The sequence below is a fragment of the Bos javanicus genome, chromosome 18 (assembly GCF_032452875.1).
Source record: "Bos javanicus breed banteng chromosome 18, ARS-OSU_banteng_1.0, whole genome shotgun sequence".
Lineage (NCBI taxonomy): Eukaryota > Metazoa > Chordata > Mammalia > Artiodactyla > Bovidae > Bos > Bos javanicus.
This window is the reverse complement of record NC_083885.1, coordinates 63,691,169-63,714,356: the sequence shown is the minus strand read 5'-3', so window position 1 is coordinate 63,714,356 and position 23,188 is coordinate 63,691,169. Positions and strand designations below refer to the sequence as shown.

At 55.6% G+C, this 23,188-nt stretch overlaps 1 protein-coding gene across 16 annotated transcripts in view; it reads right to left on the bottom strand.

Moving 5' to 3' along the window:
* Positions 1-239: 239 nt before the first annotated feature.
* Positions 240-23,188, bottom strand: part of LOC133231130 (leukocyte immunoglobulin-like receptor subfamily A member 6) — a 28,686-nt gene continuing 5,737 nt past the window's right edge. For 3 of the 16 annotated variants that reach the window (XM_061389407.1, XM_061389400.1, XM_061389391.1), the window contains one exon: positions 21,190-22,775. In XM_061389407.1, coding sequence (XP_061245391.1) covers positions 22,629-22,775 — 147 coding nt within the window. In that variant the 3' untranslated portion in view covers positions 21,190-22,628. The other 13 variants (XM_061389398.1, XM_061389395.1, XM_061389393.1 and 10 more) reach the window with 13 other exon arrangements.

The following is a 23,188-nucleotide window of genomic DNA, read 5'->3' as shown; positions in this document are numbered from 1 at the left end:
TATTCTTGTGATTGTATATGTAACGTCCAGGAGCTTAACTGTGCCTGGTGGGGGTTAAGGAAACAAAGCTCAATTTCCTCCTGGTCTAACACTGGAAGTCTGAAATGCACTTGATTTTTATATATTGAGTAAACTCAATGATATCAGATAGATCCTTTTCAAATCAGAAAAATAGATTCTTATTTGGATTTTCCATGCACACAGTTTTGTAATCTGTGAACAATACAGTTTTTTGGTGGTTTTTTTTTTTTTTTTAGCAATACAGTTTTACTCCATCCCTCTGTGCCTATTTTTTTTTTTTTTTTTAACTTTATTATTTAATTGGTTGTTTCTTCCAGGACCCTGCTGAATAGAAATGTAATAGTAAACATTCTTGGCTCAATCTCAATAGCAGGCAGAAAGGTTGTACATTTTTACCTTTAACAGTTATATCTGGGCTTCCCTGGTGGCTCAGTGGTGAAGAATCTGCCTGCCAGTGCAGGAGACCTGGGTTGGGTCCCTGACCTGTGGATATGCCACATGTGCCATCTGCCAGCACCGCTGAACCTGTGCTGTAGGGCCTGGGAGCCGCTTACCCATGTGCCACAACTGCTGAAGCTGGGCACCCTGGAGCCTGCTTTGTGCAGCCAGAGAGGTCCCCGCAGTGAGAAGCCGGGCACCGCAAGTAGAGAGTCCCCCCGCTCACTACAACTGGAGAAAAGCCCACGCAGCAACCAAGACCCCGCACAGCCAACAATGAATAAACAAACATAAAAAATAGATTTCTAGTGCAGGTTTTAAAAGATGCTTTGATAAATGATAGGAAATTCCCTTCTACTTACGACTTTTTTTTTTCTAATTTTATTTTATTTTTAAACTTTACATAATTGTATTAGTTTTGCCAAATATCAAAATGAATCCGCCACAGGTATACATGTGTTCCCCATCCCGAACCCTGACTTTTTCATTATAAATTGGTGGTGTATTTTATCAAAAACTTTTCATCTGTTATCATGATGTTTTAAAATTTCTCCTTTTAACATTAGAATTGTATTGATTGATTTCTGCAGATGAAACCAACCACATATTCCTGAAAAAAATACGTGCACGTGCATGATATGTGGTCCATTTTATTTACTGATGAATCCTCTTTGTGAATGTTTGTTTAGGAAAACAGAAACCAGGGAAAAATAGCTTCCTGAGATTTTCCCATTTGGTGGTTTCTCTGTCACCGTTTGGTCTCAGGTTTTTCTGGCGCAGTGAAATGTTTTGTGGAGTGTGCGCTTCCTTCCTTCTCCCCTCTCTGTGTAAGCTGCTGTAAGCCCAGTAGGTGTGTGTACGAGTGTGTGTGTGTTTCATGAGTGCCCACGTGTTCAGATGCATTCACCTGTGAAACTCTCTGGACTCAGAGTTCACTTTAACATATAGGACAGTTCAGATTTTCTGTTTATCCTTATGTCCATAATTTTGATAAATTTTATTTTTGAGTTTTTGAGGCTTTTGGTCTGTGTCATCTACATTTTCTACTACAATAGCATAAAACTGTCCTTCGATGAAGCTTTTACCATTCTAAAGTCTGAAGGACCTGCCGTCGTGTCCTGATGGCGGTAAAGCAACACCTTCTCTCTTTCTGACTTGGTCCTCGTGCCTAGCATGTGTGAGTGTGATCCACGCCCTCAGGGATGAAGCTTTCTGGCTTTTCTGATTTTCCTCTCCTTGTTTGTCCTCAGTGGTAGCTACCCTTGTCATTGTTGTTTCCCTGTTCCTCCCTTCATTTGGAGTAATGTGCTGATCTTTTTCAAAATCACTGATAATTGAGAGTCTGTTGCCTTCTTTATAAAATATGAGGATATTAATCATCTTTTTTAAGGAAACTGAAACATGCCTTTCAGTTTTTAGTAATCTGTTTATTTGTGGCTGTGCCGGGTCTTCCCTGCTTCGTGTGGGCTCTCTCTGATTGCAGTGAGTGGAGGCTGCTGCCTGGCTGTGCACGGACTGCTCACACTCGGGCTTCCCTCGAGGAACACCAGAGCTTCAGAGGAAGCTCTGGGCACCAGGGCTTCGGCAGCTGCAGCGCCCCTAGGCTCAGCTGTCCGGCAGCAAGTGGATCAGACCCATGTCCCCTGCATTGGCTGGCAGACTCTTAACCGCTGGGCCACCAGGGGTCCAGGATGCTGTTTCTGAGTGTAGAACCAGTTGACCCGAAAGGGTCCCCGGGGCTCCTGGTGGTCTGTTAGGAGCCCAGGTACTGGCTGCTGGTGGTTAGGTGGTGTCCACTGCTGGCAGCTCACGTGCCTCCTGGGGTCTGAGATCTGTCCCGGGAGCCTGGGGTCGGGTCCTTCCTGGGCTAGCGAACGGCGAGAGCAGCGTACTCACTGGGCTCTGCTGGGGGTTCCCCTGACGGGGGAGCCGGGGGTGTAGCCGTCGCCCTTTTGATGGTTGAGTGGTTCAGCTGGGCGTAGGTCACGTCCTGGGGGGCTTCAGATGTGGCAGCCTGCGGGGGGGAAGGTGTGTGAGATGGGGCGCCTGGGGGCCTGGAGAGGAGGGACCCATCTGCTGTGCATCTGTCCATCCTTCCCGGAATCCCCCCGACCGGGAGGACAGGGGGGTGCCTCCCGCCTTCGTGATCTCGGGGGCTCACAGGGCGCCCATCCCCTCCTGGGGGCCTGCCTCCCGCCTGTTGTGCTGGAGGGAGGCAGTGAGGCAGGACAGGCGCCTCCTGGGTCCGCCGCCCTCGGGTCAGGTCAGCTCTTTCTCCTGATGGAAACTCCAGGGGCCTCCTGACGCCCAGGAGCCTCGGAGTGCTTTGTGCGGCCCTGGTTTCTGTCTGAGCCCGGACCTCTTGCTCATCTGGCCTGGCACACAGCCGTCTTCCTGCTAAAGTGCGTCCCTCCTGCCTCAGGACCTTCCTCCCGAGTCTGCCTGCCTCGAGCGCCCAGTCCTGTCTCTTGATTTACTTTCCTTGTCAGCACCTTGCATTCTGGGACTCCGCCAGCTTGTTGGCGTGGGGCCCTTCTCACCACGAGCTGAGCGCCTGCCGTACCTGCAGGGCCTGGGGGGTGGCGCCCGCTCTCCCGCGCCCTTTGCTGGGGGGTGACAGAGGGGGGCCTGGGCCATGTGGGCCATCCACTGATGCACGCGTCCTCATGAAACCTGGGGCTGCACCCCTACACCAGAAGGTCAGCCAGAGGACATAGCACCCTGAAGGACGGGCCATGAGGTCACAGGGCAAGGGGAGGGTGGGGTCACAGCAGGACCCAGGCAGCCGGGAAGGACGGGTGGGGTGGGCGCGGCTGCAGCTGGGGTGTGAGCTGAGTTTGGCAAAAGGAGGTCTGTGGTGGCCAGATGGGAGCAAGGGTCTCACCCGATGGTCCAGCTGCAGCCCCACCTCAGAGTGTGCGTCGCTCACGGCAGCATCTGCAGCAGAGCAGAGGGCACTGCTGGGCGGGGTTCGGAGAGCCTCAGGGCTGGAGCCCCCGCCTTGCATCCCGGGGGATGCTGTGTAGTCCCCCACCCTTCTGAGCATCCCCCCCACGGCCTCCAGAGGTCTCTGTGCCCCCACCACCCTGCACCTGGGAGAGTGCTGTGTGGGGTTTCAGTCCCCAGCCCCGGTCCCCCACCCTTCTCAGCGTCCCCCCCCCACTGCCTCCAGAAGTCTCTGTGCCCCGCCACGGGCTGCCGCCTCTCCTGCTCACAGATGGCCTGGTCCTGGGTGTCTGCACCTGGGCTGGAGCTGAGGAGGAGACACTGTGTCACGGGGAGAAGGTGGGGTGCTGTGGGCAGGGATCTCGGGGTGTTGGGGCAGGAGTTACCTGCTCTGCGGGCCCCTGTCCTCGGGCCCTGGGTCTGCGGCCCCTGTGGAAGGTCGGAAATCAGCCTCAGCCTGGGCTGGATCCCGGGACAGAGGCTCGGCCCCGGGGACGTGGTGCCCCTGCCCTCCACGTGGGATTCAGAAGGAGAGAAGGCAGCCTGGGCTCGTGGTGTGTGTGTCAGTTCGTGACACTGAGAAGGAGGGGAATGGCTTAAATGAGCGCATGTGGGCTGACAGTGGGTGTTTTTTTCCACTAGATTTTCAGATTTGAGATTCTGGAAAAATTTTTTAATGAAATATCGTTGGTTTGTAATATATTAGTTTCAGGCATACAACATATGAATCAATGTTTTTATAGGTTATACTCCATTTAAAGTTTTATGAAATAATTGCTACATTCCCTGTGCTATCCAGTGTATCCTTCTTGTTTATTTCATACATAGTAGTCTGTGTCTCTTAGTTCACACCCCTCATCTGCCCGATCCCCCGGTAACCATTAGTTATTTTTCTATATCAAGGACTCTGTTTCTGTTTTTCATATACATTCTTTTGTATTATTTTCCAGATTCGGTATGTACCAATGCTATCATGAAGCGTTTATGTTCCTCCGAGTTATTTCAGCAAGCGTAATACTCTCTAGGTTCATGTGTGCTGTTGCAAATGGCAGAGTTTCCTTCTTTTTTATGGCTGAGTAATATTCCATTGTATGTATATGTGGGCATATACACACACACACACACACACACACACACACCACATTTTCTCTCTTCATTTCTTGCTGGACAGTTGGGTTGCTGACATATCTTGGCTATTGTAAATTGCCTATATGGATATTGGAATGTTTGTATCTTTTCAAATTAGTTTTCAGTTTATTGAAACATATACCCAGCAGTGGATTTGCTGGATCATATGATAATTCTGCTTTTACTTTTTAAGGAACCTCCATATGGTGGGAAAACATTTTTTAAACTGACTGTTCCCATGTCCTTGGTTTCCCTCTGTCTGATGCCCTAAGGCCTCCAGGGGTCCGAGTCACCCCGTTCCCTACTCACGCGACTTCCTGCATCTGTCCTGACCCCGGTGGTGGAGGAAGAAGAAGAGGAGGACGAGGAGCAGCAGGACGAAGATCACCGAGACCCCGATGAGGACACTCAGGTACCACGTGAGGCCTGGGGCACCAGAGACGCCTGAGTGAGCCAGGGGTGCCGTTTAACTGGGCACCTGCTGTGTGAGGACTTGTGCTGGGATCTGTGCGTCCATCTCCAGCCCACCCGACCCATTTGCAGACGAGGAGCCTGAGGCACAGAGAGGGAGATCACTCAGGGGCCCTGGTGACCCAGCCTGTAGTGGGCAGAGCCGAGACTGGAACTAGGACTGTGGGTGCCCTGAGCTCCTCCTGAGCTGGCCCCCAGGAGGACACCAGCTTTCTGCTCTGGGGGCCCCTCACCTGCAGGGTCTTAGCTGGAGCTGAGGGTCCTCCCTTGTTCCCTCCCCTCCCCCACCTCAGAGGGGGCAGGGGAGGGGTGGGCTGCATGGAGGGGCCTCTGGATCCTCCTCTCCCTCCCCGCACGCTGCAGTGGAGGGCACAGATCCCCACAGTCACCTCCTCGGGGGCTCCCCGTGCTCCTCGCTGGATGCGGGGTCACACCCAACTCAGAACTGAGGAAACCTAAGATCTTGGCCACAGGTCTCTCCTTTTACACTCGAAGAAACTGAGGCCTGCACGCGGGTGCGGTGACGGTGAGGGAGTCCAAATCAGAGTCTCCAGAGGTGCTTGAACTGGGGGCATATTCAGCCTGCCCCCAGAACTGCCACCACCTCCTCAAGAGCCTGCTCCCCTCTATGCAGTTCCTGACTCCACTGAGGGATGGAGCTGATAGAACTGATGCCTGGAGCCCCCTGGGGTCAGCAAGGGGCTGTTTCCCCCCTCCGCAGCCCTGCTCCCCCCAGGCTGGGGGCCACGACCCCCGGCCCTTCACTCAGCAGCTCAGAGCCCCGAAGCCTGTGTTTCCTGTTGCCCCCTCAGCATCTCTGCTCCACCCCCCGCGAGTCCTTGACTATTGAGGAGTATTAGATCTTCCGGCTCCCACACTGCCCTGGGGCGGGCTGTTCCCCCTGAGCACAGAGCCCCATGACTCCCCAGTGTTTGGATTGGGGCCCGAGGGTGGGGTTTGGGCCCATGGGTCCTGGGAATGAGCCCAGGAAGGTGTGCGCGGGCTGATGCAGGGTCCCCACCTCACTCCCCTTTGCCTGCACGGCGCTGTGGCCTCCCCGAGACCCTCCCACTGCCCACCTGCCCCTCCCGGTTCCCAGTGCGGGAGAAAAGGGCGGGGCGTGGGCTCCGAGGCCCCTCAAGCAAGGGGCCCCTCCCTTAGCACCCCCTCCTCCACCACTGCCCTGCACTCCCAGGGCAGAGCCCCGAGCTGCTGAGTGAGACGGACAGACCTTGCCTCACCTGAGACCACGAGCATCAGGGGCTCGCTGGGCTGTGACAGCAGGTAGGGGTCTGTGCTGAGTGAGCCGTAGCACCTGTAGGTGCCCCCGTGGGCTGAGGTCACAGGGCTCAAGGAGAACTCGGCCTGGTACCGCCCGGCTTGGTCCTGGGAGCGCAGACGCAGGGGGCGATGGGCTGCTCCCTCCTTGGACAGAAGGAAGGTGTCCGTCCTCTCTCCTGACTGACACAGCAGGGTCACATTCTCCCCCGGGGCCACCGAGGGGCCCGGCCGCACCGAGAGGGAGGGTCTGTCTCTGAGCCGTCCTGCAGAGAGGAAGGGGGTGCGGGCGCCAGGCCTGGTTCTGAGCGAGACTCCGCGGGCCTCTCTGGCCCCTCAGCGCTGTCTCTGTTTCTCAGAGTCTCTCCCTTCCCAGACCCCGTCTCTCTGTCCCCTCCTTGGGACCCCGCCCCCTGGTCCCAGCATCATCCCTGGGGCTCCCCAGTGGGGCCTGTGCAGAGTCTGGTCCCCGACTGACCCGCTGGCTCCTCTCCTGCCACCAGCAGCTCCAAGGGCTCACTGGGCGCCGACCACTCGGAGGAGAGGCCGTGTCCACCGTAGCATCTGTACCGGCCCCTGTGGACGGTGCCCACGGGGCCCAGGGGGAAGTCGGCCTGAGCGAGCCCCCCCTGGGGTCTCTGGGCAGGGCGCTGGGGGAGGTCCTGTCCCCCCTCCTTGGACAGAGCGAATCTGGTGTAGCCGACGTCAGAGCGACACTGGAGGGTCAGGTTCTGTCCAGAGGTGATGACAGGGCCCTGCGGGGTCAGGAGGGAGGGCTTCCCAGACAGCCCTGGGGAGAGACACGCCCTGGGTTGTAGGGACCGCTTCCCCTGTGGACCCCCTCTCCCGGCCCGGCCCCAGGCCTTGCCGTGTCTCAGTCTGTGTGTCTGTCCTGTGAGCCCCACGCTCCTCTCCCCACCCTCTCACAGGGGCTCCCCTGGGAGCAGAGACCCCAGTACGTTGTCTTGTCTGCACAAATGTATGGGGTCAGGACGGGATTCCTCACCTGAGACCAGGAGCTCCAGGGGGTCGCTGGGGGCTGACCACACCCGGGGGGTGTGCCTGTAAAAGCTGTAGCATCTGAACGTCCACCTGTGCCCGGGGGTCACGGGGCCCACGGGGAACAGGGCGTGGTTCTGCCCGTCGAGCATTCGCTGTCCATCCAGGGCCGGAGAGGACTTGTCTTCTCCTTCCTTGATCAGAAGGAATCTGTTAAATCCCTGACTGGAGGCACACTGGAGGGTCACGTTCCCTCCCGAGGTCACCACAGGGCTCGGCAGGGCTGAGAGTCTGGGTTTGCCGTAGGATCCTAGGAGAGAAGGAGGCAGCTGGTTCCGTGGGGCTCCCGCCCTCCCCCCAGGGCTGGGCTGTGAGAGGGACAGCCCCTGAGAGCAGACCCCCTCCCGAGGGCAGAGCCCGAGGCTCCCTAGAGTCCCTCACCTGTCACCACCAGCTCCAGGGGTTCACTGCGCTCTGACCAGCCAGTGCGGGTTCCGTAGTAGCACCGATAGCTCCCTGTGTAGACCTGCGCCATGTAGTGGATGGAGAACCTGGCCTTGTCCCCGGGCTCCAGGGGTTTCTGTCTGTCCCAGAGATCTGGGTTTCCCTCTTTATCCAGATGGAACTCCTGGGCCCCCGGGGACCCCTGACACCAGATGGTCACGGAGCTACCCCTGGGGACCACAGAGCCTGGCTCAGCCCAGATGGTGGGTTTGGGGAGGGTCCCTGGAAGGAAATCAGAGGCGGGCTCACCAGGCGTCCCCCCAGGCCCCGGCTCTCAGCCCAGACCTCCCAGACTCCCCATCCGTGAGCCCCGAACTGCCCTCTCCCTCCCCGCAGCCTGGGGGTGACCCCTGTCCCCACGAGAGGACGGAGCTGGGCCCTGGGACAGACTCACCGGCCTGCACCTGGGTCCTCAGGCCCACACTCAGCCCTGGAAGAGAGCGCCCTGTGAGAGGTGTGCCCTCAGCTCTGAGCATTGCCTCTCCACCCCGGGAGTCTCCCAGGCCCTGGGGTCCCCTGACGGAGCAAGCTGGCCGGGGGGTCCCTCCAGACCAGGGCTCCTCCTGACCCTCCTCATCTCACCGAGGCAGAGCAGGGCGGGAAGCACGGGGGCCATGGTGTCTCCTCCTACGGTCCAGGCTGTGAGGATGGAGGAGACCTGGGTGTCCTCCGGACAGACAGACCACAGGGTGTGTCCTGTCAGAGGCTCAGGCTTCCTGTCACGTGGCTGTCACATCAGCGTCCCCGCAGGAAGGGGAACAGCCTCTTCTTGAAAGCCTGGCGTCGTCCCTGTGACAGTCCCAGTGTGTTCCCGAGACACCTCTTTGAGGTGTGGGCAAGCAGGGCGTGTCCTTCCCTCCGAGAGCCTCACCTTGGGGTCTGCTTCCTCCTCTGCCCGCCCATCAGCAGGTCCCCAGGGGTCCTCACCATGGACGGGTCACCAGGCCCTGGAGATGCTTCAGGGAGGATGTCAGCTCCTGCTCCGCGCAGGGCTCAGATCCCCAGACACACACGATGCGGTGCCCCCGCCCTGTCGTGCCCCTGCCCTGAGGGACAAGTCTGAGGACTCCTTGCTCCTCTAAGCCCCAAGGCCGAGCTGGCCGCACAGAGCCCCGTCCCTTCTCTTCCTGCTTTGTGGCCCCACGTGTGTCTGCTGCCTGGTGCTCTCGTGAGCTGAGCAGCGAGGCGGTTTCTGAGGCAGCAGCCTGGAGCCTGGGGACGTGGCGCGGCTGCACCCACTGTCCTCCTGGGGAGGAGAGGGCCTGGGCCCAAGGAGGGTCCTTTTGGTGCTGAGCTGCGGCAGCTTGTGGGAGGGGAGACAGGGAAACAGAACCTCCTCCGTTTATCCTTTTGAAGTGGTTCTTCTTGCTTTTTCTGCTCATCCGAGGTGTTGCAGCTCACTAGCTGGATTCTGCAGTTTGCTTAAAGGTCATTAGGCCCAAATAATCCCAGTTTATCAGTGTTTCTGTGCGAGATGAGGGCTGGGACTTCCCGATCTGCTACCTTCTTAAAGCGCTGATTAAAATTTCTGAAATGTGTAACAGTGAGGCCAGAAATGGAAAACAGAAACGATAGTTAAGTAGTGTGCGTGCTCAGTCACTGCAGCTGTGTCCGACTCTTTGAGACCGCACAGCCCGTAGCCTGCCACGCCCCTCTGAGCACGGGATTCTCCAGGCAGGAATACTGGAGGGGGTGGCCATGCCCTCCTCCAGGGGATCTTCCCCACCCGGGGATTGAACCCAAGTCTCTTACGTCTCCTGCACTGGCAGGTGGGCTCTTCACCACTAGTGCCCCCTGGGAAGCCCTGATAGTCCACATACACAGGGAAAACCGAGACGAGTAAGCAGGTATCTGGCGCCATTTTCGAATGAGAGAAACGGAGTGATGGTAGGCTGCACTCGGGCTCCCCAGGTGGCTCAGGGGTAAAGAATCTGCCTGCCAGCGCAGGAGGTGCAGAGACTCGAGTTCGATCCCTGGGTGGGGAAGATCCCCTGGAGAAGGACATGGAAGCCCACCTCAGTATTCTTACCTGGAGAATCCATGGACAGACGAGCCTGGCGGGCTACTGTCTGTGGAGTCACAAAGAGTTGGACATGACTGAGCACACACGCGGGCACACACGCACAGACACACACACACACACACACACACACACGAACAGACTGCAGACCCAGACAACACTCCTGCCCACTCCCCAGACCAGGTGCCCCCTCCCTCGGTTCTGCAGTTTGTGTGTGCAGTCTTCAGGGTTTTGTAAATGCAGTATCACGTCATCTGCATACACGGAACAGTTTTGCCTCCTTCCTGCCCCAAGTTGAATCCTTTTTTTTCCTTGCCTGATTGCTATGACTAGGACTTCCAGTGGTGTGTTGAACACAAATGGTGAGAGTGGGCGTCCTTACCTTGTCCCAGAGTTCTAGAAAGGCTTTCCGCTTGTTACCTTTGAGGACTGTGTTGACTGTGTGCTTGTCATAAATCGGTTTTATTACGTTGAGATGTCTTCCCTCTGTACTCACTTTGGCGAGACCTTTTATGATGAATGGATGTTGCATTTTATCAGTGCTTTCTCTGAACCTGTTAAGATGAGCATGTTGTTTTGTCTTTTCTCTTGTTGATGTGGTGACTTACACTGATCGATTTGCACATGTTGAATTATCCTTGTGACCCTGGTATGAATCCCAGTTGACCGTGGCGTGTGATTCTTTTTGTGTGTTGTCGAATTCAGTTAGCTAATGTTTTGTTGCACATTTTGCATGTATGTTCATAAAGCGCTCTGTTCTGTAACTTTTCTTTTTTGGTTGTGTCTTTTGTTTAGTTATCCGGCTGACAGTGGCTCATAGAAAGACTTTGGGAGTGTTTCGTCCTCTTCAGTCTCCTGGGAGAGTGTGAAGAGGGTCACATAAGTTCCTCTTTGTCAGTTTGGTAGAAGTCCTCCGTGAAGCCACCCAGTTCTGGCCTCTGGTTTGCATGGTGTTATCATTGGTGTTATTACAGTTCAGGCTGTCTGCGTCTTCTGGCCTCCGTTCTGGCGGGCTGTGTGTCTCTAGAGACTCGTGCGTGTCTCTTCCAGGTTTGCTGTCAGATGGCTCAACACACAGTGGTTCTTAGTACTGTCTTATAAACTTTTGTATCTCTGAGCTATCAATTTAAAATAATCAATTTTTTAAAATTAATTAAAATAATTAATTTTAAAAAATTATATTAATTTTGGCTGTGCTGGATGTCCCTGGTGGCTCAGATGGTAAAGAATGTGCCTGCAATGCAGGAAACCTGGGTTCGATCCCTGGGTGGGGAAGATCCCCTGGAGGAGGGCCTGGCAACCCACTCCAGTATTTTCACCTGGAGAATCTCACGGACACAGCAGTCTGGTGGGCTACAGTCCATGTGGTCCCAAAGAGTCGGACACGACTGAGGGACAGACGGTGCTGGGTCTTCCTCACTGCCCAGAGAGGCTGGTGGGCTACTACTGTCTATGGGGTCACAGAGTCGGACACGCCTGAGCGACAAAGGACAGTGCTGGGTCTTCCTCGCTGCCCAGGGGCTTTCCTCCCGTTGAGCTGAGCTCAGGAAGCTTTTCTCTTCGCTGCGGTGTCTCGGCTCCTCGCTTTGATGGCGTGTCTTGTCGCAGGGCAGGGCTCTGGGCCCGCGGGCTCAGCATTTGCGGGATCTTCTCGAAGCAGGGATGGAACCTGCGTCCCCTGCGTTGGCGGCTGGATTCTTATCCACCAAGCCACCAGGGAAACCCGGTAGCAGCTCTTGTTCCTCCCGTCTCATTTCTTATTTTATGTATTTGAGTCCCACGTAATGCCTTTTGAATTTGATGTGATGCACTGGACTCCTACAGTCGTGTTTCACTTATTCACCATCATGCTTGAAAACTGACCTGTGTTACTGTAGCAGTCCAGCTTTGTGCGTTTTTTTGTGTAAAATTCTTTCGCATATATATACACCAAACCATTCATTTTGGTGAAAGTGATTTCTGTAACTTTTCCTACTGTGAACAACCCACGTGTCCTTTTTCTCCTTGTACACACGTGGCCGTGCACGCATCTTCCTCTGGGTTATACAACTGTGGGCCAGCGCTGTCTCTTCCCTTTAACTGAGAGTTGCTGTCGACTCTCCAGATTGACCCGGCTGATGAGTACACCTGCCCACGATGTGCTGGGATTCGTCAGAGTCAGCCTTGTCTCCTCCATCGTTTTCTCTTTCCATCTCTTAAGGATGAACTAGGAGGTGGGCATCTCATTTCAGGGAACCTGGGCATAAAACTGAGGTGCAGATGATCCTATGTGATTGTAATGAGAAGACACATCTGGGCACGTGGGGCCATCGGTGGGGGCTGGCCGCAGCAGACTCGCCCTGTGGGAAAGTCTGCTTGCTCTTTCCTTCCCACCGGCCTTCAGCGCATTCACCCGGGCTCCTTGAGGTTGGCCACGGAGTGTGTTTGCCTCAAAGGAGACACACAGCTCACACACCTGGGCTCTTTAAGCATTTATTGCCTGATGATTTTGTCTGTGCCGGGTCTGTGTTGCTGCGGGGGTGTGTCTGGTTGTGTGAGCAGGGCTGTTCCCTCGCTTTGGTGTCTGGGCATCTGCAGCACTGGCCTCTCTGGCGGTGCATGGGCTCCAGGACGTGCCGGCCTCTGTCGCTGCAGCTCATGGACTCAGTTGCTCCCTGGCGTGTGGGGTGTTCAGGATCACGGATTGAACCCGTGTCTCTTGCATTGGCTGGCAGATTCTTCACTACCAGGGAAACCCCATATCGGGGCTCTTTACAAAACGATATATTCCTGAGCTCATTTACCAGTGTAGCCCTGACGGTCACTTCAAACGCCAGGGTGTCCCTTCACACTGACAGTGTTTCTGGAGAGACTACAGCGGGTGTCCTCGGACAAGGAGGAGGGGCATGCAGGGTCCAGAGGGGGCTCAGGGAAGAGTTTAGGATCCAACTGTTCCAAACGGGGCCCCATTTAACCCATTTATTCAGTTACTTTAACAGCATTCTGTTTCTGAGAAGAGATGGAGGTCATTGCGCACACCAGAGATGGCGGGCATGAACAATGAGGCTCACGTCCTCCATGCGAGTGGACAGAGCCTGCGGGCATGCAGGGTGAGGACCCACCCCTGCCATGTGGGATGCGCCTCGGGCCAGGGGTGAGAGCAGCCGGGAGCCGGGGCATCCTCCCCAGGAGGGAGGGGGCCCTGTGAGCAGAGGCCGACCCGCCTGGGCCTCCTCCCACCCTGCGGCTCATCTCTCCCCCAGGGTCAGAGGCTCATCCAGAAGCTCCTACACCAGAAGCTCGCTTCCCAGGCTCCTGCGCTCTGGGTGGTGTTGGGTCCCGGTGCTCAGCTCCGGCTGCATCTCGGGCTCCTCCGTGGTCGTGCCGAGCCTGGCAGAGAAGGATCCCGAGGAGCAGCAGGACCGAAGCTGCGAGGCCCATCCGGGTGAGATTCTGCACCGTGTAGTCTGGGGTGAGGGCACACAGGTCAGCGCCGGCCCCGTTACCCACTGTGTGTGCCCAGGGCACCCGCCTCCCGTGAGAAGACGCGGCCCCGAGCCCAACCCGACAGGGACGCTGTCCTTGTTCACACTCGCTGGTCTGACAGCGGTGCTGGGGGAGGGTATCAGCCGAGCCCGAGTGTCGTGAAGGGAGGCTGTGGGTGGGCCGTGTCCTCCTCGGGAGACTCCTGGGGTCTCTCTATCTTACTGTCTCAGACGTTCCTGTCAGGACCCTGAGCTGAAGGAGCTCCGACAGCACAGGGTGGGGTGGGGCCCTCCCCTGAGCAGTGGTCTGTGGGGTCCCGGGGTGGGGCCTGCCCCTGAGTGGTGTTTGCAGGGTCCTGGGGTGGGACCCCGCCCCTGATCAGTGGTCTGTGGGGTCCCGGGGTGGGACCCAATGGTGGCTCCCACGGATCCACCTCCCCCTACAGACGCTCGCTCAGCCCTCTGTGTCTGCCAGCTGGACTCTGCCCGAGGGAGGAGGTGATCCCTGCAGCCTCCGGGGGCAGGATGTGGTGGGGGCGGACCTGCTTCTCCACAGACTGAACCCCATCCAGCAGCCTCAGGCCCCTGCAGCCTGTGGCTCTGGCGCCATCTCTGCCTGACTCCCCGCCGCCCCTTGACGATCTGAGGGGCCTTGTCCTCCCAGAGAATGTTAAAATGCCCTGGGGTGGGCTGTCTCCCCTAAGCAGAGAGCCCCGAGACTCCCCAGGTTCGGATCTGGGTCTGTGGCTGGGAGACTGGGTCCTGGGAATGAGCCCAGGAAGGCTTATGCCGGGCTGACCCGGGGACCCCACCTCACCCACCTCTGCCCTGCACAGCCCTGTGGCCTCCCCGAGACCCTCCCACTGCCCACCTGCCCCTCCGAGCCCCCAGTGTGGGAGGAAGGGACGGGGCGCGAGCTCCGAGGCCCCTCCCTCAGGGGCCCCTCCCTTAGCACCCCCTCCTCCACCACCGCCTGGCGCTCCCAGGGCAGAGCCCCGAGCTGCTGAGTGAGACGGACAGACTGGGCCTCACCTGAGACCACGAGCGCCAGGGGCTCGCTGGGCTGTGACAGCAGGTAGGGGTCTGTGCTGAGTGAGCCGTAGCACCTGTAGGTGCCCCCGTGGGCTGAGGTCACAGGGCTCAAGGAGAACTCGGCCTGGTGCCACCCGGCTTGGTCCTGGGAGCGCAGACGCAGGGGGCGATGGGCTGCCCCCTCCTTGGACAGAAGGAAAGTGTCCGTCCTGTATCCTGACTGACACAGCAGGGTCACGGTCTCCCCCGGGGCCACCGAGGGGCGCGGCTGCACCGAGAGGGAGGGTCTGTCTCTGAGCCGTCCTGCAGAGAGGAAGGGGGTGCGGCCACCGGTCCGGGTTCTGAGCGAGACTCCGCGGGCCTCTCTGGCCCCTCAGCGCTGTCTCTGTTTCTCAGAGTCTCTCCCATCCCCAACCCCTGTCTCTCTGTCCCTCCCTGGGACCCTTCCCCCTGGTCCCAGCATCACCCCTGGGGCTCCCCAGTGGGGCCTGTGCAGAGTCTCGTCTCCAACTGACCCGCTGGTTCCTCACCTGCCACCAGCAGCTCCAGGGGCTCACTGGGGGCCGACCACTCGGAGGAGAGGCCGTGTCCACCGTAGCATCTGTACTGGCCCCTGTGGAAGGTGCCCACGGGGCCCAGGGGGAAGTCGGCCTGATAGAGCCCCCGCTGTGGTCTCCGGGCAGGGCGCTGGGGGAGGTCCTGTCCCCCCTCCTTGGACAGAGCGAATCTGGTGTAGCCGACGTCAGAGCGACACTGGAGGGTCAGGTTCTGTCCAGAGGTGACGACAGGGCCCTGCGGGGTCAGGAGGGAGGGCTTCCCAGACAGCCCTGGGGAGAGACACGCGCTGGGTTGTAGGGACCGCTTCCCCCGTGGACCCCCCTCTCCCAGCCCGGCCCCAGGCCTTGCCGTGTCTCAGTCTGTGTGTCTGTCCTGTGAGCCCCACGCTCCTCTCCCCACCCTCTTACAGGGGCTCCCTGGGAGCAGAGACCCCAGTACGCTGTCTTGTCTGCACAAATGTATGGGGTCAGGACGGGATTCCTCACCTGGGACCAGGAGCTCCAGGGGGTCGCTGGGGGCTGACCACACCTGGGGGGTGTGCCTGTAAAAGCCGTAGCATCTGAACGTCCACCTGTGCCCGGGGGTCACGGGGCCCACGGGGAACAGGGCCTGGGTCTGCCTGTCGAGCATTTGCTGCCCATCCAGGGCCCGAGAGGACTCGTCTTCTCCTTCTTTGGTCAGAAGGAATATGTTAAATCCCTGATGGGAGCCACACTGGAGGGTCACGCTCCCTCCCGATGTTACTACAGGACTTGGCAGGGCTGAGAGTCTGGGTTTGCCGTAGAGTCCTAGGAGAGAAGGAGGCAGCTGGTTTTGTGGGGCCCCCACGCTTCCCTCCCCTCCCCAGGGCTGGGCTGTGAGAGGGACACCCCCTGAGAGCAGACCCCTCCAGAGGGCAAAGGCTGAGGCCCCTGAGTGTCCCTCACCTGTCACCACCAGCTGCAGGGGGTCACTGCGCTCTGACCAGCCAGTGCGGGTTCTGTAGTAGCACTGATAGCTCCCTGCGTGGTCCTCTCTCATGTGTTGGATGGAGAACCTGGCCTTGTCCCCGGTACCCGGGGGTTTCTCTCTGTGCCAGAAAACTGGGTTTCCCTCTTTATCCAGATGGAACTCCTGGGCCCCCGGGGGACCCTGACACCAGATGATCACGGGGCTCCCCCAGGGGACCACAGAGCCCGGCTCAGCCCACATGGTGGGTTTGGAGAGGGTCCCTGGAAGGAAATCAGAGGTGGGCTCACCAGGAATCCCCCCCAGGTCCCAGCTCTCAGCCCAGACCTCCCAGACTCCCCCTCCGTGATCCCTGAGCTGCCCTCCCCCTGCCCACGGCCTGGGGGTGACCTTGTCCCCACGAGAGGAGGGAGCTGGGCCCTGGGACAGACTCACCGGCCTGCACCTGGGTCCTCAGGCCCACACTCAGCCCTGGAAGAGAGCGCCCTGTGAGAGGTGTGCCCTCAGCCCTGAGCAGCGCCTCTCCACCCCAGGAGCCTCCTGGGCCCTGGGGTCCCTGATGGAGCAGGCTGGCTGGGAGGTCCCTCCAGACCAGGGCTCCCCCTGCCCCTCCCATCTCACCAAGGCAGAGCAGGGCAGGGAGCGCGGGGGCCATGGCGCCTCTTCCCTGTGGTCCAGGCTGTGAGGATGGAGGAGACCTGGGTGTCCTCCAGACAGACGGACCACAGGGTGTGTCCTCTCTGGGGCTGGGGCTTCCTGTCACGTGGCTGTCACATCAGTGTCCCCACAGGAAGGGGAACAGCCTCTTCTTGAAAGCCAGGCGTTGTTCCTGTGACAGTCCCAGGGTGTTCCTGAGACACCTGTTTCAGGTGTGGGCAAGCAGGGCATGTCCTTCCCTCTGAGAGCCTCCCCTCCGGGTCTGCTTCCTCCTCTGCCCACACATCAGCAGGTCCCCGGGGGTCCTCTCCGTGGACGGGGTCAGCAGGCGCTGGAGATGCTTTGGGGAGGATGCTGTCTCTTGCTGCCCACAGGGCTCAGATACCCAGAGACACACTTTTTTTTCAAATTGCTGGATCATTACTTTACAATATGGTGCTGGTTCTGCCATACATCAGCATGGATCGGCCATGTGTGTCACATGCCCTCCCTCTAGAACCTCCCTCCCCTCTGGGTTGTACAGAGCCCTGTGTGAGCTCACTGAGTCACAGGGCACATTCCCGCGTGGTCTGTTTTACACGTGCCGGTGTGCGCGTTTCCATGCTACTCTCTCCATTCGTCCCACCCTCTCCTTCCCCTCTGTGTCCACAAGTCTGCTCTTTATGAGGGACAAATGATCAGAGTGTCCCTGGGCTCAGTGGAGTCCATGTGGCCGAGAGCCCAGAGGAGGCTTCAGGGAATAAGGAAGGAAATTGACTCCTCCACTGCCCCGGAGTTGGGTTTCCCCCATCGCAGCCCCCTTCAGGACGTCTCTCTGTATCGCATGACCGTCCAGCCCGCCTTCCTGGGAACAAGCCCCTGGGTGCTTCCTGCCTCCTCGGGGCCCCGGGGTCCTTGGGCACAGTGTCCTCCCGGTCTTGTCATCACCTGCAAGCTTTAGGGGGTATTGACTGGGGTCAGAGCTCTCACTCTGTTGGAAAACAGATGCTCCTGTAAATGTGTGCCCGCTGCTCATGTACCTGGGGCAACGGTGCCCTTTCTCTGCACCTGAGGTTCCTTCTCTGCCTGTTGTCCCGACCCCAGCCCTCAGAGGGGCTGCAGACTCTTGTTGCCGTCATCATGGTCAATTTCCAGAAGAGGTGACAGCAGGAGAGGGTGGACGTGAAGGGCTGTGGGCTGAGACTGCACCGAAGGGGGTGAGTGTGGTGCCCACCCAGAGCCTCCTCTGCTCCTAACACTGAGACGTGCTTGGAGAGTGTTTCTGAAACATGTAGCCACAGACAAGGGCAGAAAGAAAGTTCCCCAAATGGAGGGGAACCACAGCAAAGCATGAGAGGTCGGGGGTGTGGCCCCGGCGGCAGGGATCATCTCAGGGTCAGAGTAAGGTTTCCACCCATGTGGACACACAGAGGGAACCATGGTCACAGAAAAATAAAGGGAGGCAAGCATGTGGATTATTTTGTAGAACAGGTGGTCACTGAAAAGAGGTGAAAATTTTCGACATGAACAATAGAGTAGATTCAACACGTTAAAAAGTCATGCAGCCAAGAAGGCAGCTAAGCGATCACGTATGAAGTCGGAGCATAGCATTGAGGAAATGGTCCAGAGTGCAGCACAGAGTGCAGACAGGGAGATTCAGGAGAGGCGGGCCTGTGCTGAGGGCCAGTGTGGTATCTGTTGTAAGTGTCAGACGGGAAGACGCTCACGACAGACAGCAATGGCTGAGGAAGCAAATAACGGAGCCTCCTTTACTGATGAGAACCGACCTGCGAAGGGCTGGGACTCATGCTGTGCACGTGACACCTGAGGGCCGCCCTGCTGGGCTCCTGACTGAGACTCGGTGCTCATACTTAGGGGCCTGGGCGGGATCAGCGGCCAGGGATCCAGACACGGCGCACTTGAGCTAAAGACCCCACACCCTGCAACGGAGAGCCTGTGTGGGGCAGCGACGTCAACAATAGGTTAATTAACTACATATTTGTAAAAATAAATGGAAGTAACATCTGTATCTTGACCTTTCATAGTAAACTGAGAAACTGCAGGTTAAATTTAAAAATTATTTCGTGCTGAATTATACACTTTGAAACAGTTAATTCTCTTTTAAGTAAATTTCAAATAAAAAAAGGAAAATCAAGGCGGACTGGACTGAGGCCCTAAAAATGTCCTGAAACTACTTCCTGTGGAAAACGCAGATTATCAAGAGAATGACCAGCCCACAGGGAGCAGACTGCCCCCTACCAAAAGGGGGCGCTATGGGATACTGGAGCCATGCCGTCAGGGAATTAACCAGGAGGAGTTCCCCTGAGTCGGAGTACTTGCAAGGGGCAGAAGTGAGAGCTTCACGCAGAGCACATCCCCAGCTTCCAGGAGGTTCAGCCTCCCGGTGTGTGCCGTGCCTCAGCCTCAACCGGCCAGGTCTTGAGAGAGGAGGTGGGCTCTGGGGGCATGGGGCCGTTAACCTTCACAAGCGTTTTCCTCTCCTAGTACTTGAGTCACACGCTGGATTCCAAATAGAGTGTTCTCAAGCAACTTGTTAAAAAGAGAATGACGGTGAGAGAAGGCATTTCCAGAGGTGCAAGTTCTTAGATACTGACTGTTTTCACACAGAAAGGGATACTAAGAGATGGCAGAGAGACAGTGAGATGCAACAGAGAGGAACGCATGGCCAAAAATGAGCTTTGGAAAAGTACACAGACACACACTTGCACGCACAAACACACCCGCACGTGTGCATGGACAGAGCCGTGCGCACGCCCACACACGTGTATATGAGTACCCAGAGTTCAGGTGAAGCACCGTTAGAACTTTGTCTTTTGTAAAGGAGGAGGAGAATGTGTACGGGTTCAGAAATAAAAATGTAAATACGTATTTTAAGCACGAGAGCAAGTGCCTAAAATGAGCAATGGAATAACTCCCAATGTGCCTGGTGTGATTAAATGAAAGAAAACTTTTTCAACTTTACTGTGGTATAATTGACAAAATTAATGCTGTAAAGAGCTATATTGCATAGGAACCTGGAATGTTAGGTCCATGAATCAAGGCAAATTGGAAGTGGTCAAACAGGAGATGGCAAGAGTGAACGTCGACATTCTAGGAATCACCGAACTAAAGGGGACTGGTCATCTAACTCAGATGACCATTATATCTACTACTATGGGCAGGAATCCCTTAGAAGAAATGGAGTAGCCATCATGATCAACAAGAGAGTCCGAAATGCAGTACTTGGATGCAATCTCAAAATTGACAGAATAATCTCTATTCGTTTCCAAGGCAAACCATTCAGTATCACAGGAATCCAAGTCTGTGTCCCAACCAGTAACGCTGAAGAAGCTGAACGATTCTATGAAGACCTACAAGATCTTTTAGAACTAACACCCCCCAAAATATGTCCTTTTCATTATAGGGGACTGGAATGCAAATATAGGATGTCAAGAAACTCCTGGAGTAACAGGCAAATTTGGCCTTGGAGTACAGAATGAAGCAGGGCAAAGGCTAATAGAGTGTTGCCAAGAGAACACACTGGTCATAGCAAACACCCTCTTCCGACAACACAAGAGAAGACTCTACACATGGACATCACCAGATGGTCAACACCAAAATCAGATTGATTATATTCTTCACAGCCAAAGATGGAGAAGCTCTATACAGTCAGTAAAAACATGACCAGGAGCTGACTGTGGCTCAGATCATGAACTCCTTATTACCAAATTCAGACTTAAATTGAAGAAAGTAGGGAAAACCACTAGACCATTCAGGTATGACCTAAATCAAATCCCTTATGATTATACAGTGGAAGTGAGAAATAGATTTAAGGGCCTAGATCTGATAGAGTGCCTGATGAATTCTGGACTGAGGTTTGTGACTTTGTACAGGAGCAGGGATCAAGACTATCCCCATGGAAAAGAAATGCAAAAAATGGCTGTCTGAGGAGGCCTTACATATAGCTGTGAAAAGAAGAGAAGTGAAAAGCAAAGGAGAAAAGGAAAGATATTCCCATCTGAATGCAAAGTTCCAAGAATAGCAAGGAGATCTAAAAAGCTTCCCTCAGCAATCAGTGCAAACAAATAGAGGAAAACAACAGAATGGGAAAGACTAGAGATCTCTTCAAGAAAATGAGAGATACCAAGGGAACACTTCATGCAAAGATGGGCACAATAAAGGACAGAAATGGTATGGACCTAACAGAAGCAGAAGATATTAAGAGGTGGCAAGAATACACAGAAGAACTGTACAAAACAGATCTTCATGACCCAGATAATCACAATGGTGTGATCACTCACCTAGAGCCCCACATCCTGGAATGTGAAGTCAAGTGGGCCTTAGGAAGCATCACTATGAACAAAGCTAGTGGAGGTGATGGAATTCCAGTTGAGCTATTTCAAATTCTGAAAGATGAAAGATGATGCTGTGAAAGTGCTGCACTCGATATGCCAGCAAAGTTGGAAAACTCAGCAGTGGCCACAGGACTGGAAAAGGTCAGTTTTCATTCCAATCCCAAAGAAAGGCAATGCCAAAGAATGCTCAAACTACCACACGGTTGCACTCATCTCACACGCTAGTAAAGTAGTCCTCCAAATTCTCCAAGCCAGGCTTCAAAGTACATGAACTGTGAACTTCCAGATGTTCAAGCTGGTTTTAGAAAAGGCAGAGAAACCAGAGATGAAATCGCTGCAACTGGAGAAAAGCCCACACAGCAACAATGAATAAATAAACAAACATAAAAAATAGATTTCTAGTGCAAGTTTTAAAAGATGCTTTGATAAATGATAGGAAATTCCCTTCTACTTACGACTTTTTCATTATAAATTGGTGGTGTATTTTATCAGAAAACTTTTCATCTGTTAGCATGATATTTTAAAATTTCTTCTTTTAATATTTGAATTGTATTGATGGATTTTTGTGGATGAAACCAACCACACATTCTTGAAAAAAAATACGTGCATGTGCGTGATATGTGTTCCATTTTATTTACTGATGAATCCTCTTTGTGAATGTTTGTTTAGGAAAACAAACCAGGGAAAAAGAGCTTCCCGAGATTTTCCCATTTTGTAGTTTCCGTGTCACCGTTTGGTCTCAGGTTTCTCTGGCGCAGTGAAATGTTTTGTGGAGTGTGCGCTTCCTTCCTTCTCCCCTCTCTGCGTAAGCTGGTGTAAGCTCGGTAGGTGTGTGTACGAGTGTGTGTTTCATGAGTGCCCACGTGTTCAGATGCATTAACCTGTGAAACTCTCTGGACTCAGAGTTCACTTTAACATATAGGAGAATTCAGATTTTCTGTTTATCCTTATGTCCATAATTTTGATAAATTTTATTTTTGAGGCTTTTGGTCTGTGTCATCTACATTTTCTACTACAATAGCATAAAACTGTCCTTCGATGAAGCTTTTACCATTCTAAAGTCTGAAGGACCTGCCGTCGTGTCCTGATGGCGGTAAAGCAACACCTTCTCTCTTTTGACTTGGTCCTTGTGCCTAGCATGTGTGAGTGTGGTCCACGCCCTCAGGGACGAAGCTTTCTGGCTTTTCTGATTTTCCTCTCCTTGTTTGTCCTCAGTGGTAGCTACCCCTGTCATTGTTGTTTCCCTGTTCCTCCCTTCGTTTGGAGTAATGTGCTGATCTTCTTCAAAATCACTGATAATTGAGAGTCTGTTGTCTTCTTTATAAAATGAGGATATTAATTATCTTTTTTAAGGAAACTGAAACATGCCTTTCAGGTTTTTAGTAATGTTTATTTGTGGCTGTGCTGGGTCTTCCCTGCTTCGTGTGGGCCCTCTCTGATTGCAGCGAGTGGAGGCTGCTGCCTGGCTGTGCACGGACTGCTCACACTCGGGCTTCTCTCGAGGAAGACTAGAGCTTCAGAGGAAGCTCTGGGCACCAGGGCTTCGGCAGCTGCAGCGCCCCTAGGCTCAGCTGTCCGGCAGCAAGTGGATCAGACCCATGTCCCATGCATTGGTTGGCAGACTCTTAACCGCTGGGCCACCGGGGGTCCAGGATGCTGTTTCTGAGGGTAGAACCAGTTGAGCGGAAAGGGTCCCCGGGGCTCCTGGTGGTCTGTTAGGAGCCCAGGTACTGGCTGCTGGTGGTTAGGTGGTGTCCATTGCTGGCAGCTCCCGTGCCTCCTGGGGTCTGAGATCTGGTCCCGGGAGCCTGGGGTCGGGTCCTTCCTGGGCTAGCGAACGGCGAGAGCAGCGTACTCACTGGGCTCTGCTGGGGGCTCCCCTGACGGGGGAGCCGGGGGTGCGGCCATCCCCCTTCTGACGATCGAGTGGTTCAGCTGGGCGTAGGTCACGTCCTGGGGGGCTTCAGATGTAGCAGCCTGCGGGGGGGAAGGTGTGTGAGATGGGGCGCCTGGAGGCCTGGAGAGTAGGCACCCATCTGCTGTGCATCTGTCCATCCTTCCCGGAATCCCCCCGACCGGGAGGACAGGGAGTGCCTCCCGCCTTAGTGATCTCGGGGGCTCACAGGGCGCCCGTCCCCTCCTGGGGGCCTGCCTCCCGCCTGTTGTGCTGGAGGGAGGCAGTGAGGCAGGACAGGTGCCTCCTGGGTCCGCCGCCCTCCAGTCAGGTCAGCTCTCTCTCCTGGTGGAAACTCCAGGGGCCTCCTGATGCCCAGGAGCCTCTGGGAGCTTTGTGCGGCCCTGGTTTCTGTCTGAGCCCAGACCTCTTGCTCATCTGGCCCGGCACACAGCCGTCTTCCTGCTAAAGTGCGTCCGTCCTGCCTCAGGACCTT